At 41.6% G+C, this 17,299-nt stretch overlaps 1 protein-coding gene across 1 annotated transcript in view; it reads right to left on the bottom strand.

Moving 5' to 3' along the window:
• Positions 1-15: 15 nt before the first annotated feature.
• Fgf9 (fibroblast growth factor 9) overlaps positions 16-17,299 on the bottom strand; it is a 33,029-nt gene continuing 15,745 nt past the window's right edge. Inside the window, exon 3 of the mRNA XM_004639362.1 lies at positions 16-843. Within this exon, the coding sequence (XP_004639419.1) occupies positions 598-843 (246 nt within the window). The 3' untranslated portion in view covers positions 16-597. The remainder of the gene's footprint in view (positions 844-17,299) is intronic.

Genomic DNA, 17,299 nt, shown 5'->3' on the forward strand with positions numbered 1-17,299 from the left:
AACTATCTCGCCGGCCTTTTTTTTTTTTTTTTTTCTTTTTGCTTTACTAAGAGGTCTTTGCTTTAAGTTCACTGGGATGATACCAGTAAGAATTAACTGAAAAGGTCTTTTAAGTGAGACTGTACCCTCCATGCCTGTGAAAATGTAATGTACCCTTGCGCAGGCCACCAGCCAGAAGTCTTGATGAGTCGAAGGATGGCAGCTGTGCTGATACAGGATGAAGTACAACTGATCAAAAATGTAAAAGCGTGTCTATTTCCCAGCATGCATCAGGCCGCTGTCCTGCTCACTTGTCTCTCTCAGATGTCTCCTGCCACTCACGCACTCACACACTCACACTCTCTCACTCGGTTCCTCTCTCCCCTTCTTCCACAGGAAATCCAGCAATGGCCCAGGCAGCCCTCCAGGAGAACCAGCCTCTAAGTGCAGAACAAATCAGCATGTTCTCGTCCAAGCTTCCATCATACATTATGCATGCGACAAAGTTTGGCAACAGTGGGGCCAAGGTGATGACACAGCTAATCACTAAGAACCCACCGCATGAAACCATTTATAGTGGTTACTTTGTTAAGGGCTCAAGTGAAGAAATTGTCTTTGTCAACTTTGGCTTAGAATATCCTTATATAGTTCAGGTACTTTGTCTGGGTCCACTGGTCTAGGTAAAAAATGTGTGAATTTCTGATGCCGTTTAGTCCTGGTTCCTTCTCTTGGAGTTCCATCCTTGTTTAATGCAACATAGTACCGCCTTCCAGTGTCCACGTGTTTATATAGATTTGATGAATACGTGTTATACCAGTTTTCTTCAAACTGTTCTCTGAATACACACTCTTGGGTTAGTTTGTCCTGTTAAAAAACAAAAATAAATAAATAAATAAATAAATATGCTGCAAAATTAGCTACCTTCTATACTAAAAGCAATATTCTACTATTACCCAATCTAAGCTGAGTAGCTCTTATGCAAAATGCTTGGGACCAAAGTGTTTTGGCTTTTTTTTTTTCAGATTTTTGAGTATTTACATGCATATATTAGGATATTTTGGAGATGGGGCCCAAGTATAAACATTCATTTACATTTTAAACATATCTATCACATAGGCAATAATTTTTCATGAAAAGTTTCATGATGCAGAGTGGTTTTTCACTTGGAGTGTCAGGTTGGTGCTCAAACCAATTCTGCATTTTGAGGACACTTCAGAGTTCATTTTTCCCAATTAGGGATGCTCAACCAGTATAACCCTGATGAGAAAGTGCTGATTTTTTTAAAACCCATTTTAACTACATCAATGAATTTTGCAAAAACTGCCTGACTCTGTCAACTTAACAACATTACAATTTCTTATTCATGATGACAAAAACACAAAGTGCTCTAAACATTTCCTAGTGAAATTCTTCCTGTGCCAATTATCATACTCAAAGGACAGCTAACACACGAGGTCATTTCTATTTTTACTACTGCAATTAGATGAAGACCATCCTGGGAGGGAGCACTTTGCGGAAGCCAAAGGCTTAGACCACTGCCTCAACTCAAGTATATTTTGTACAAAGTCCTTACTGCATGACCAACATCTGTAGTTCTGCACATGACATCAGACATTTTCGGTCCCTTTAAGTAACCATGGTCACTATTTCCACAGAGTATTCCAAGCTTCACTGTGAGATGATTTTTCAAAATGCAGATTTCTGAGCCCCTGCCCTTTATTAAAGATTCCAATCCAGAAACTCTCAAAACAGCCATCTCTAAGAGCTGCTGGGAGAATTCTGAAGAAGCTAACTCTGCCCACATTTGAGCCTAGGCAGTCATACCTTGGTATCTTCAAGGGATCAGTTTCTCCCTGCCCTACAACAAATCCCAAGGATGCTCATGTGCAAGATGGCATAAGTTTTGCATAGAATCTGTCATGTACTTCAAATCATTTCTAAATGACTTGCAACATCTAACACACATGCTGTACACACAGTTGTTATCCATAGTTTAGGGACTAATGGCAAGAAAAATTGTACAAGTTCAATACAGATGCAGCTTTTGTTTAATCCACAGTTGGTTTGATCTGCAGACACATTTCGTGGACAGAGATGGCTATAACGCTTTCTGTCATGACTGAGTGAGTCTTTCTTGATGCATAGGAATAAAAACAAATATGCTCACCATCTTCTTTCCTTGAATTTAGATGGAAGAGTCTCCAACTTAAAAAGCCACATACTGAGACATGCAAACCCCAAGAAGAAACCTCTGCATCCTCCTGCATTCTAGAACAAAAAAGGTTCCCAGTCCTTTTACCTGTCTTTCCCTCCACCTGACCACTAAGAAAGGTGAGATCCCACTTAACCCCACAGCCTAGAGCTCCTGTGGCTGTGTTACTCAGGACTAAAGCTACCAATGCCTTGCAACCGACAGAAGCTCAGACACTGGAGCTGAGCCCTGGAGATACAAGGCAGCAGGACCGTCTGGCCTTCTGGCTCTTAATGTCACTCCCCACTGAAACTTCTAAAATCCATGCTTTCCTAGATGGTACTTTAAAAAAAAAAAAAAAAGACTAAAGTTACTTTTAAAAATATTAATTTTGTTCTTGTCCACCTTGTACCTTATACAATTTTTAAAAAATCCTCCACCTTCAGAGTCTACCTTATGGACTGAACCAGTTGAAGGTTGAAAATGACTGGACTAAATATTCCATCAGTACCAAACATGTGCAGACTTTTTTCTCATCATTCCCATACCAATCCAGGATACCAACTGCATATCCACAGATTTACATTTCACTGGGTATTGTAAGTTATCTCAAGATGATGTAAAATCTATGAGATGTAAAAGCATGTGGGTTCCCTGAAAAATACTATGCCATTTTATACAAGGGACTTAAACATGGGCAGATTTGGGTACTGGGGGGAGGGTCCCAGAAACCATGCACTACAGACCCCAAGAAGAGACTGTAATCCATATAAGAGCACTGGACATTCTTTTCTTCTTGTCAGCCAGACCTGGACCACAGACAGCAAACACCATCTATCACCATAGTAATAACAGATGCCCATTTCATGTCTGGAGAACTGAGAACACAACATACTGAGCTCACAGAGAGCAGTTCAGTAGAACCCATTCACCCCCAACTGTGGAGTAAGTGAAGCAAGCACAAGTGAGGAGAGAGGGGAAGATGTGACAAATTCACAGCCCGTGCAAGGCCAGCTTCTCTGTGTCTCTTCCGCAAGAGCTCATCTATGCTCCCTGGCTGCTGGGGGGCTGCTCTTCCTTATAAGTGTTCTTCCCTGGGGCTGAAAGCACTGAGCATGTGATGGCTGCTGTTGCTGTATTATTTTGTGGCACTGTTGTTTTTGGGTTTTCATGCTGGGAAATCAATCCCAGGGCTTCTATGCTAGATAAGTGTCTTACCAAGGACCTACACCCTAGCCCCAGATTTTCAACAAACTATCATCTCACTGACAAACTTTTGCTACAGAAGAGGAAAAAGAGGGAAATAAAAACATCAGGCAAGGTCAAAAATGATGAGAAACTTCAGACAATTGCTGCTGGGTTCAGAAGGACAAAATGAATTAACTGCAGAAAGTGAGCTGCTACCCGCTGCTCCATCCACAGCTGGACCGCTCCCCTAGGACAATCGAGCCTGCAGGGCTGGGGGTGCACACTAAGGTAATGTGCAGTCTTCCTCTGCAGGTGATTTGAGTGGGGCCATCTTCCCAGAAACGTAACCCCTCCTGTGCTAAGCCTGAGTGTGAATACTTGTCTCTCTGCTCTATTACGACCCATGAAATAGTGTGTTAAAGCCATTAACAGCTATTTTAGTCTTTACTTCCATCTGCATAATAAGTAGTCTGCTCACAGGCATGACTATTCCTAGCTTAAAAGGGCCAGCTTTAGTTTGCTGTAATTAAGTAAATTCTCTAAAAAAAATTATATGCATTTATGTTTTTATTAATAAAATGAGTCAAAGTATGGAATGGAATGTGGCACCTTCAGTTCTACAAAGGACAGGGTAAAAATAATTCAAATTAAGTTTTCTATTTCTCAGTAGGAAATCGTATTGTCTGCCAAACATCTTCAAATTAATCTCTATTTTTAAAATGTATAACAACTCCTCTTCCTTTTTGGAGCCATGAGTTAGGAGTAGTTTATACTTTCTTTGCGGGTGAGAATACCTGATCATAATCCCAAAGACTCACGCGGGCCTCAGCGAGAGCCAGCCAGTTTAGGATTGGTAAACTGCCTCTCACACTGAGCTCCAGCTCTCACTTGTGGCACTTGTTCACCTCTGTTCATCTCAGAAGCCTCTTCCCTCATTAAAACAGGTTGAGTATAGACGGGGCATTCCTAATTCACATTCCAAAATATTCCATGTTCCAGAACTTTCAAGGAATCACACTGGTGTCCAAAAAGTTTTAGGTTTTTAATTAAGGATGGTTAATGTCTATGGAAATATTCCAAGGCTCAAAAGACTCTGAAATCTAAAACACTTCTGGTCCCAAGCATTTTGGATAAGGGATAGTGAACCTGTAGTAAGCATCTTAAGACAGGATTGTGTGAAAGACGCAATCAGAGGGCAGTGCTAGGCAAGACGAAACCCTTCTAAACCATGGTGTTGTGGCTGTTATGTTATTATTGTAACCTCTGAGGAATGGAACGATCCTAGAAAACCATTTGTGTGATTTTCCAGTAAAACACATGGGGCAGGCAAGCAAGGCCCAGATGTGAGATGATTTGCCCTGGTCTTGTTATTATGATAATGAAACCACTAAAGCAACAAGCACACTACTCAAGCGGAGGCTGGGACAGGGCCCTTTCAGTTCCTGCTGCTCAGGGCTACGTCCTGTGGCTCTAGAAGCTGGGCTCACGGTGAGGCTCGGAAGCAGCTCCCGAGGGGCCACCATCCCGCAGGCCAAGGACTCAAGTTCACAGGCTACACTCAGGGATGGCAAGCAGTGACTGTTCTGGAGTCACGGGTACTTCCTTTTGTCTTTACCACAAAATGCAATGTAGACAAAATACACTACTTGTTTTGCAAGAGGAAGGTGCAGAGAGGGAAAGAAAACCAACAGCATGAACAAAATTCTACAGTGACAAGTATATCAGCATCTAAACACAGAACACGAATTTATTTTTAAGATTCTTATTGTACACTTAAAAAAAATGAAAGAGTATAAACAATTCTTTTTTTAAAAAAGTCATTTCAGGGACCGGGGGAGATGGCTCAGTGGAATAAGTACTTCCCTGGCAAGTGCCAGGGCCTGAGTTCAATCCCCGGTTCCACCAAAAAAAAATAAATAAATAAAATAAAAAGTCATTTCAATTATTGGGCAGGCCAGAGAGCTCAGCAGATTAAAGCGCCTGCTTAGGCAGACATAGGGGCCCAGGGTTCAATCCCTGGGTTGCCACACCAGTCCCGCCCCCACACACACTGAGACCCAGCATGGTGGTAATCCTAACACTGGGGAGGCTGAAAACAGGGGGATCACTACAAGTCTGAGCTACATGGTGAGACCCTGTACCAAATAATTTTTTTTTTTAAAGTGTAATCTGCAGCCAGTGTTTCTCATGATGCTAGGAATTCAATGGTCTCATACACAGGAGGGTTGTATAACCAGTTAAGTAAGATTGTGCTGACACCAAATTGTAAAGCCACTGGAATATTTCAATTTGCCACTCTGATAAGCTTATAATCCATAAGAATTTAAATGAACATTAAAAATTAAGAACTGAGTTACATTCTTATACCATGTATAGATTTTGTCCTCTTATTTAGATTATATCAATGTGATTTTTGTTTTAGACAAACGCACAAGATAATCAGAACTAATATCTTTTTTTCAGAATTAATATCTTTACGAGCACATTTCTGTTCTGAGTGATGAAATATTTAACTGAAGTGAACACATATCATGTATTTCTATTCCAAAACTATTTCTATTTAAAAGGTAGATTAATACAAACTGCAACAGCAAAAAATACATCAACCTGTACTCTTGCATATGTACAGAAGAGTGTCTGCCTTCAATAAACTATACACTCTACAATTATGAAACTCAGATGTTTTAAAATTCACCACATGTTCCCAATGCAGACAGTTTATAGAGTATTCCACTATAAAGTGATCAATTCTTATTTTTATTGTATTTCCATGTTTTAAATTTTTTTTAGATTATTTAACTATAGCTGTTTATGGCATACCTATCTTTGAACTGTTGGATTATATCACTAGACTTGGGTGGAGAATGTGGATTTAATTCAAAAGTCTACCAAAGCCCATATTCTGGAACAAAATCTTGAATGTTAGCAACTATGAAAACCTCTTTTCATTTTATATCATCAAATTCTGACCAGTGGGAAAAACTAAAATTAAAACTTCAAAACTTTTACTATTCCTGTTAACACCAAAGTATGAGATAATAACATAAAAATTATAGTACAGCCCAGAGAACATTTAGGAATGTTATAAGACATGGACTTACATAAACACTAATTTAAAATATCAGACAATTTTAAAATGAGTAACATATATGGGAATTATTATGCCCAGTTCAAATCTATATTCATTTAGAAAATGAAATCAGAGTTGTTTCAAAATTGAAGACTCAATGACAGTTTTTGCTGCAAAGAGTTGCTATTTTAAAACATGATTTCTATATTAATAAAGATGGCTAGCTTTAATTACACTAACCAAATGGTTCACTTATTCAGCTCAATAGGTTGTTTAAATTATTCATTAACACAATATAAACTACTAAAATGCATAAATGCATGATCAGTAACTACAGACACTGACTTAATTTTAAGTTCCTGAACATTTCATAAGCTAATGACTTTAATGTAATCCTTCATTCTCATATCTAGTGTTTATTACAGTCATGGTATTTAAACCTCCCTTAACCACAACTACTCATCCAGATGCTCTCTTCCTTGTTAATAATGAAGCAGTAAAGCCTTAATGGGAGTTGTTGCAAGGACCAGGGTGATTAAATACAATGACTAAAGGACCATTAATAAGAAGTCAGGTCTTTTAACTCTTGTCTCCGGAGAGAAGTCTCCAACTAGACAGCAGCAAACAGGCGAGGCAGGAGGACACCATTTGTTATTTTATTACAAAATCCAATCCAGATCCAACTGCCCTGTGCCTTCCACATACTCACTGTAAGTCCTGTTTCTCAATGCCTCTCTAAATTCCCCTTTCTCCCAGGTGGGTCTTCCTGGGCACCTACACTCCTGGCCACCACTCTTCCTGCCGGAACTGCAGGCCCAGTGGAACTGGGTATATCTGGGTCCACATGAAGAAAATGAGGCAAGTCAGAAAGCAATTTTCTAGTTTATCTCATCAAATTATAGGAAATGGAAGGAGAAGGGAGGGACAGGCACTAACTTACAGTTAGGAGCAGGAAGGGCCTCTGCTGGGCTACTGCCCAGGAGGAGAATGAAGAAAACAAAATGTACTACATACTTTAAAAAGCCAGAAAGAAGGATTTTAATGTTTTCACCATAAAGAAATGATATTGAAAAACACAGATATGTTTAACCCGATTTAAGTATCATACAGAGGGCTGCAGGGATAGGTAGCTCAGTAAGGTAGTGCTTGCCTAACATGTACAAGGCTCTGGGTTCGATTTCCAGCACCACAGGTAATAATAATAATAATGTATTATACAATGTATACAGATATGAAAACAACTCACAGTGCCCCATGAATATGTGCAATTTTTATGCTTCACCTAAAAAAATACACTTAAGCCATTCACACTGGCAGTCACCTACAGCCCCAGAGTTTGGGAGACTGAGGCAGAAAAACTTGGGCTCAAGTTCTCTTGAGTCCAGGAGTTTGCTATCAGCCTGGCCACCACAGTAAAGCCCTATCTCATCAGTAATCAAATTTAAACAAAACATTAGCATTTTAGATATATATTTATTTTTTATAAACTATTAAATATATGAAATTCAGAAGTCCTATATTCCCTCCATTCTCCATCTTCCTCAATAAGGAAAAAGAAAACAGAAAACACCTCTCCTCGTCAAAGTGTCACATCAGCATTTACAGACTGAAAGATGGAGGTTCTAGCCTGAATCTAGGCGTACACTCTCTCTCTCTCTCTCTCTCTCTCTCTCTCTCTCTCTCTCTCTCTCTTTCTTGCACGCAGGCACATCTCCCACGCGGCATGCTCACCAGCCATGTGGCAATAAATAAGCTGCCAAGGACAGACCTTGCCAAATAGGACAAACGAGACAATTTAGAGGCCTTTCTTAGAAGCTGCCTATGAAAATGAATCTCTGTTTAGCAAATCATATTAGCTCATAAACTTTCTATACATTTTCAGAGATGTAAACCCCCAAGAGAAATAAACCCTTGCCCTAGATAGAACAGAATTCAAAGCTGAAAAGTTCAATATTGGCTTATGTTAATGTTCAACTAATATATATGTAATTCTTACACACACACACACACACACACACACACACACCTATAGGAAATTTTCACCAAATTTCTTTTAAGATCTTAGAACACCATTTTTTAAAAATATGTTACATTTCTCATTATGGACTCTTACCTAATAAGAATAGTAATACCACTCAATAACCACTTAAATGCATATCACAGAAACACAAAGGCTGAAAATATTCTAAATTAAAATATTACTCACCAAAACTGAAAGCAGAATGACCTTGAAGGGTCAGTTTGACAAAACTGAAAGACTGAGGTAAAGTTAAGGAAATAGGGATACAAAAAGACTCCATACAAAGACAACTGAATCTAACTATTTTTTTTTCCATGATAACCATTAGAGGTTTTGGAGAAATGGAACTAAAAAGGGAAAACATAGCTTTGATTTTCTATGCAGAAATAAAGTGAAATCAAAAGGGTAATAAATGTGGTAGCAGAAAGCCAAAGATGCATCTTTCAGACTGCAAAACTAGAAGATACACAGAATTTCCTTAGGAAAGGTATGGCAACCATCCAAAACCAAGCACGGGTAGGATGAGCCAGCTAGCATTCCCAGGCCTCTGTAAAAGGAGGGCATTTGTACAAAGAGATTCCTAAGGCTCTTTTGTTCGTGTTTGTTTATTTTCATGTTTAGGTTCAAACCCAGAGCTTCTCCTCTAACTACTGAGCTACAGCCCAGACCTGAAAGATCCCTCCGAGTCTGAGATTCCAGTGATTCAGTCCCCGAAACATCACAGCAGGGAGTGCAAAATGATCCACAATAACTCTGGGAGAACACACTAAACGAGAAAGAAACTGCTCCAGTGCTGCAAACGAGGGAAGAAACCTGAGCAAAGGCACTGTATCCGCGGCTCTCTGCAGGGGCTGGAGCAGCAGAGCGGAAACAGCCTGAACCCAGCTCAGCAGCCCCAAGAGAATGAGACTGCTATTTCAAGGAGAAAGGACAGGGAAGGAGGAGCCAGTGCGTCACCAGGGGCCCTCTGGCTTTTCACAGGGAGTCTGTGCAGAGGATGCACCGGCTGTCACCATTACTACTTCCTGCTCCGTGGGACCCGCCGCCTCTCCTCCCGACACTGGCCTCCTGCAAAAGACTCATGAATGAACCTTCTGCCTGGTCAGCGAACCCCACCTCCATCACAAACTGCTCAAGAGGATCTATTAGAGGAAAAATCAAGTCACACAATTTCTTTTTAAATAGCAATGCATAGGATGCTGAAATCTGAGTAGAACTTTAGAGGAGTGTGCAGTAGAGGACGGAGAAAATGTGCCACTAAAAAGAACCTGCAAGGGCTCCCTAGGTTATTACTGGATATCTCACTGGACTCTGAATTTGGCAAACATCTCCAGCTAGTGTTTCCAATCTTCACCCAACATCCCCAGAGAAATCCTAAATCCGACTGCAAGGCAGATGAACCCTGTCTGGCCCCTCCACTACCCCTGAGAACCCCAACTCCTGGCTCCCATGGTGCTCTGTCAGCCCAAGCTTCTGTGCAACCAACCCTTCCTCCACCCGCATCTTGTCATCTACAAGTGGGACTTCCTCTCCTTGACACTGACTGCACTGTCCCATTCCCTCTACTGGAGTCCATCAGCCTACTTCCAGAGGCAACCTTGAGCAATTAGTCCTGTCCCTCCAAGATACCAGATGCAAATGCTGTCAGGGCCTTTTTAAAAGTGTACCTTAGCCCAAAAAAACTGATTCTGATGGTACATATCCTGCGTGCTATAACAGCCAGTATTCACCAATACATAAACAAGAAACAGAAATAAGACTAACAGAGAAAACAAAATCCCTAGCAATTTTGTAAAAGCAATTTACCTGGCAACGTGGATAATAATGACCTACATATGAAAATAACCTATGTAATGTTAATCTCTACTATGTTTTGTGGTTAATATTTGAAAGTATAATTCAAGAAAAGCCATAATTTGATCTGTAGGAAAATTATTTATGTTCAAAGACTATTATGCCGTGAGCCTTCTGAAATCTGTAAGAAAGTGTCAGTGTCTCTCCCAGATAATCAGGACAGTCCGAGGTCATACAGAAGGGCATTTCCATCACTGCCAAGGGTCCCCAGGAAGACTGCTGAGCCTGGAGGTGAGCCAAGGACACCGGTCACTTTACAGGTACCCCGGCCCCAGGCCTCACAGCAGGGCTACCATGTAGCTCTGGTCAGCTCTATTTCATATTCTCAGAAAGACAAGACTGCCAAAGGTTGCTGGACAGAGCTGAAATCTGAAAGCCCTGTGCTTCTAGGACTCCAGGCTTTATTGGCAAGCATAGTTCAAGATGCAAGAACAGACTAGAATCTCCCATCAAAACACAACAAACTGAAAATCAGCTTGAAAGATGCAGAAGAAAAGAAAAAGAACACAGGCAAGTTCACACAACCAAGACAGAAGTACCTGAACACAGGAAAATGAAAGTGGAAAGAGGAGAGAAGAGAGCAGGAGGAAGCCAGAGAACAGAGAGAAACTAGAGCATCAGCAGATTAGGTGAGAATGAAGGTATAGTGGAACATGGCAGCTAAACAGGTGAAAGTAATTCAGTGCTACAGCAAAGCAAGCACATTATGCACCACCAGGAGATGGATGACTTTGATATGACCTTGGCAGGTCTGTTCTCAGAATATGGCATTGAGCTTTGGGTACTTCATTATAAGGCAGAAGCCAACTTCAATGGGGATTTCAATGAAGAATAACAAAAAAAAAAAAAAAAAAAAAAAAGATTAAGGGAGAAATTGACTTATGTCAGGATATTAAGCCTTTCCAGAAAGCAGGAAGGAAGAGAGCACCCAGCACGTCTCTCCCATTTAATGCCCTAACCTTTTAATCCTTGAGGGTAGCCCTCTGAGCAGGAGTGTGGGAAGCTCAGGCTTTTTTCTCAGCCAGTTGTCACAATGCTGCTGAAGCACACCAGGCCAAGTTGACAAATGATGTTTCCACACAAGTTCAAGTCAGTCCATGTTGTAGGGGGACACAGCAATGCAATGTGGCCAGGCCACTGCTGGCCACTACAAGCCACTCCTACTGGACTCCAGCGCACTGCACTTATTTGGGAGGTTCAAAGGCACCGCCCAGGTCAAGCCACAGAATGACACAGTGGTAGCCTCCCAACAGTTGATGATGCAGGCAGGGCAGGCCTCACAAATGTCAACAAAGAAGCCTTCCATAGCAGCTGGGATAAACAGAAGCAGAGAGGCGATCAATGGGGTCTATCCAGCGGCACAGCTTCGTTCTCCAGGTGAGCTTTTCCCGCAGCTAAGAACACCTGCCGGTTGTGCTCCATCTCCTCTGTGGAAGATCCTGACATTCTCTCCTGAACTCCCTCCTGCAAGCCTTCTGAGCCCTTTCAGACACACTCCTATTATCATACCTATTGCAGCAAATTATGATTCTTGGTTTACATGTCTGACGCCCTCAACAAAGTTGCAAGTTCTTCCTGAAGCAGTTCTAATATTACTCACACGAGCAAGTATATTTGCATTTGTGGGTACAACTGATTCTCATTATTCAAGGCAGTTAAATTCTTTAAATCTCCCCCAAATACTGAACCACTGCTCCTGGGGGGGAAAAAATAGGTTCTCATGAGCCTCTAGTGGGAAGGATTCATAGGTGAGTGTCTGTACAATTGACCAGAAAGCATTTCCAGTGTGAACTCAGGGACTAAGCAGGGTGTTCTCAGTTGAAAAACAGTCATGGAGGGGCAGCCTGGCAGCTATTCACGCTGAACCAATGGTACTGCAGGAGAACTGAGACAAAGGCTGATGCAAGACCTGGAGGACAAGGAGCTCCGGGATATGGAAGCCAGTAGAAGCCAAAGAAGCAGGAAGAGCTGGGATGTGGCGGGTTGGTGCTTGTATCATCCCAACGCTGCACTCTCCTGGTGGTACTCCATGTCCCCACACTAGTGGGACTTCGTCTAGGAGCCCCAGGACTCAGGACTCAGGGAAGCAAGCCTCAGCCCTATCTGTAAGCCGCAGAGATGAGACGCTCACCACACAGACCTACCGCTCTTTTCAAGTCCACATGGGTAATGGGTTTATTTTATAGTGTTCATGAATTCACAGTTGTCACCGCCGTCAAAAGGCACTTCCAATTACTATCACGTGGAGCTCCCTAATGCTTTTCATCCAGAAGGGACTCTTGCACCAGAAACGTCAGGAACCACATGTTTCTGTGTCCACTCTGCCAGATCTCAAGTGTCTACTGAAAAATTAGGCACTTAGGAGTAGCGTGTGCCAAAAGCAGAAGGAAATGAACAAGTGATTTGGGATCAAACTTAACAATCCATTCATCTACTCCATAATTATTAAGCACCAACTGTATGTAAGACTCTGGTTTAAGTACTGCCAGCACCTTGGGAAGTTTAACATAACTGAGTCCTTACAACCCCAGAACTCTTACTGTGTAGGACATGGACATTTAATAAGCAGTTGACCCACGGTTTCCCAAAACCTCTTTCTTGTACCTAGCAAAATCCAAGGAAGAGTGACTCTAGGATTTAGCAGCAGTGAGCAGGGAACAGGAGGGAAGCCAAAGGCAGGCAGCAAGGGCTTTGGGATCACATGGGAAAGCGGCACCTGTCATACTGTTATGGTTCATGTCCAGATGTTTTCCAAAGCCTTATGCATGCATAGCTGGCACTTTTTAGAGTTTACAGCCAAATGTGATTGTGGGAAGTGAAGCCTGGCCTGAGGAGGTTGGGTCACTGGGAAGTGGCCTAAAAGAGTCTGCCACTCTCCTCCCCCTTTGATCCCTCTCTCTGCTTCCTGTCTGTCATGCCACAAACAACCCTCTTCTGCCATGCCTTCCTGCCTAAGAGCCAGCGGGCTATGAACTGAAACCTTGGTAAACTATAAGCCAAGTTAAACTGTTCCTCCCTGGAGCTGTGGGTGCTGAGTATAGTGTCTCAGCTGTGAGAAAGTACTAAGACATACGTGGATTCCTGGGCCTGAAGAAAGACCATTCCTGAGCATGTTCCCTAGGAGCCCACGCTGTTCTCCTCCAGCATACCAGAAGCAACTCATAATGAAAACCAAATCCTTCACAGGCTGGAGTACAACTCAGTGACAGAGTACTTGCTTAGCATGCGCCAGACCCTGGGTTCTAGCCCCAGAAAAAAGAAGGAAAGGAAGAGGGAAGAAGGGAAGGAAGAAGGAACTAAATCCTTTTCAATACCCAGGAGAGTCTATAAATCAAATCTGGGTCCAATGAATGTGGTCACACTAACTGAGCATGTCTTAAGTGTGCTGTAGTCAACCAGTGCTGCCCTAGTCAACAATTAAAAGTAACTAAAATTAAATCAAATACATTATTTAAAATATGATTTTCCATTTTTTTTGCATCTTAATGCAAAAAAAAAAAAAGAATCACTCACTAATAAACCACTAAATAAAACCAGGATACTAGAAAGAAAAAAATTCTTCCAAAAGTCGTATCACTGATAGAAATACTAAAATCTTACTCTGCTGTGTGGATAATTCTAACAAGAAAAAAATCATACAAATGAGTGGCCACTGATGTGCAGAACAAGATTTCCTTGAATTTATTTACATTTAAATCCTGATTTGTTATTTGCTATCTATACATGACCTCATGCAAGCTATTAAGCCACTAAAATTTCACTGTCATCTCAAAAACAAGGACTGACCAGGTGTGGTAGGACACACTTGTAGTCCCAGCACTTAGGAGGCCGAGGCAGGAAGATCACTGCAAATTCACAGCCAACCTGGAGCATAGTGAGTTCAAGGCCAACCTGAACTATATAGGGACACCCTGTCTAAAATAAAATAGGACTAAGTTATATACAAGATGCTCTTCTGAGGTGATTGGTTATTCAACAAATGAACCTCTTCATTTCCTTCATAAGAATTACATTTTTTGAAGACTGTATAGATTCACCTGAATATCTCCCATCAAAGCAATATGAATAGATTATGAAGTCCAGTGGTGCCGCACAATTTTGTAAGGTGTTGAGCACCCAGGGCTGTTCTGCTTCTTCAAGAGTTGCCCAGAACTGCACTGCAGACAGTTGCAGCTACAGTGCCCTCCCTGGCCCACCCAGCCCTGCCTTCCTTTCCCCCAGAGCTACACAGCCATGGCATTCTGTTTTAACATAAGCAACTGCAGATCTCCAGAAAACAGAGGACTCAACTGGGAAACCACAGCTTCTCTCCAAGAACATTTCACTTCATCTTTCCATTACAATGAATGGGAAAGGAACGAAATGGTGCAGAGGATATTTGAGATCATCTAGATGACTACCTCATGACCACATAATGGATTCCACGTCTGTAGACTCCACCCAACGCAGTGCAACAATATTCAAATAAATCCATCTGTGATGAACACAGACGCAGTGCTGCTGGTCTGTATTACCTAAACAATCTAGTGAAACAACTATTTACACTGTATTATGTTATCTAGATATGACTTAAAGTCAATAGGAAGCTATCTGTAGTGGCCCACATATTGAATCCCAGCACTCTGGGAGGCTGAGGCAGGAATAAGGATCGCAAGTCTGAGCCCAGCCTGGACAGCTTGGTGACTTAGAGAGACCCTGTTTCAAAATTTTAGAAAGGCCTGAGAAGGTAGCTTGGCAAAGGCTTTGGGTTTAATCCCAGTATTGGAAAGAAAAAAGCAAGGTGGGGGCAGGAGAAAGACAAAAGAGGAAAGAAAAAGAAAAGACTATACGAGTATGTGAGCAAGTTCCATGCAAATACTATGCACTTTAGATAAGAAACTTGAACATCTCAAGTATTCTAGTATCCAAGGAAGGTTCTAGAACTAATTCTCCCTTCATTCCATGAAATGCGAAGATGGCAGGGTTTAGGCTTAAGATTATATCCAATGCTATTTTCACCATTAGGACTAACAGGCACACTCAGTCCATCAGTGGTGAGCTGCAGAGGGCATCATTTAGTCTCACAGTAAATCAGAAAGGAGGACATTAGGGAGAGGATGGAGTCAGTCACTTCGAGTGCTCTGAACAATGGGCCTGTGGCGCTCAGACACAGCTGAGCCACAGCTCTCAGGGCCATGACAGGGAGTGAGACAGGATCCTCATTAAAGGCACAGAGCTTCATCCCTTACCCAAACCCATCATGCCCATTTAGATTTTATTTGCCTTATAGTTTAGTTTGAACTTTAAACAAATATGTTTTGGATTACAGTTGTCAAAGAGACATGGGTATAAGGAATTTAATCTACTTTTATGTTTGTACATTTTCAAATAACATAATAAAAGTAATATAAATCTATATGAGGCCCTAAGGATCTGAAATATAGTCAGCCCTCCCTAACTGTGGGTTCTGCATCCACAGATTCAACCAACCACGGATCAAAATACATTTTCAAAAAATTCATTTGTGCTAAACATGTACAATATTTTCCCTGTCATCATTCCCCAACAACAGCAATTTACATTACATTCACACTGTACCAAGTATTATACATCATTTAGGGATGATTTTAATCTACAGAAGTATGTACACAAAACCTATGCAAATAATGTACAATTTTACAGAAGGGACCTAAGCATCCAGATGCTTAAATCCATGAGGTTTTCTGGAATCAGTCCCCCACAGACATCTAGGAATAGCCAGACCTCATGTTTTCACTTTTAAAGAGGTGGACACATCCCACAAGTCTGTGAGCAGCGACTCTACAGGGTTCTTTCCACCTACCCCACAATATGAAACACCATGCAAGGAACTTCTGCGACACATATACTTCTGCCCAGTAAGGTCACTGTCCCAATACACTGAAGAACATGTACTGCACTGGAAACACAACTGGAATCCACACCTGGATTATTGATTATACTGATGCATATAAACTACGCTGCAGTGATGACCCTAGAAACATATCCACGCCCACTAGTGAGCTCCTGTTTAACAAACACCTACACAAGATGATGGAAGGTATGCTTCCAAGGCACTAGAACTAAGCCTGAGTCCTCACTTTGTACCTACAAGTTCAGGGCCACTGACCAAGCCACTCAAGCTCTCTCCTGTTCAAGTGTGGGACACAAATGAGATAATAGCTGTGAAAATCACCGGACTTTGTAAGTGGACAACGACAAGCAGAGGGTGCTATCACTACAGGATGCTCAAATACAGCAGCCTCTGTGTGTACATGGCTCAGGACTGGGTAAGTAACCGGGTCAATGAACATTACCATGTGCCAGCTGCAAAGGAAATGCACAGCTGGCCAGCCAGGAAACAAGACAGAGGCTGCGACGACGCCCAAATCTTTCTGTAGTGGGAGGAACCAGCAAGAATTAAAATTGTAGCCAGAATAAAGTAAATACTCTAACAAGCTACAAAACAGAGGTGCCAGTGCTTCCACAGCAGGTTGCTGTCTCTGGGCACCACTTCTACAGATTCCAGATTTCATATTCCTACATCATTACAACTTACTGCTGGTGCTGTTTTTAAAAGAAACGATTAAATAAATACCTTTCATTAAATGTGAGCTTCTTAAAGGAGATTCTTTTGCTTTACAGCATTTCCTTCATATGAGGCATTTATTATAGCCATTTATTATATACCCTAATGTAACTATCTGAGCCATATCTCAAGTCCCTTTGATTAAAAAAAAATGACAAATGTGAATTAATACTCTAATTTTCTGGTTGTATGTGCATGCATGCAATCACCATCCTCTCTAAATTTTAACTAGGCAGCATATTCTGACAGTTACATTTGAAGGGTTCTGAGCTCTAATCTGTCCACCTTTCTTTTCATGAGCCTCATATTCCTCCCTCAAGATCCTCTTCAAATGTTACCACCTCATTGTCCCATGAAGTTCTTTAAACGTTCCTCAGGACCATGGAGGTACACGCTCTTTCTTTCTTTCTT

This window comes from Octodon degus, unplaced genomic scaffold (genome assembly GCF_000260255.1).
Source record: "Octodon degus isolate 3935 unplaced genomic scaffold, OctDeg1.0 scaffold00111, whole genome shotgun sequence".
NCBI lineage: Eukaryota > Metazoa > Chordata > Mammalia > Rodentia > Octodontidae > Octodon > Octodon degus.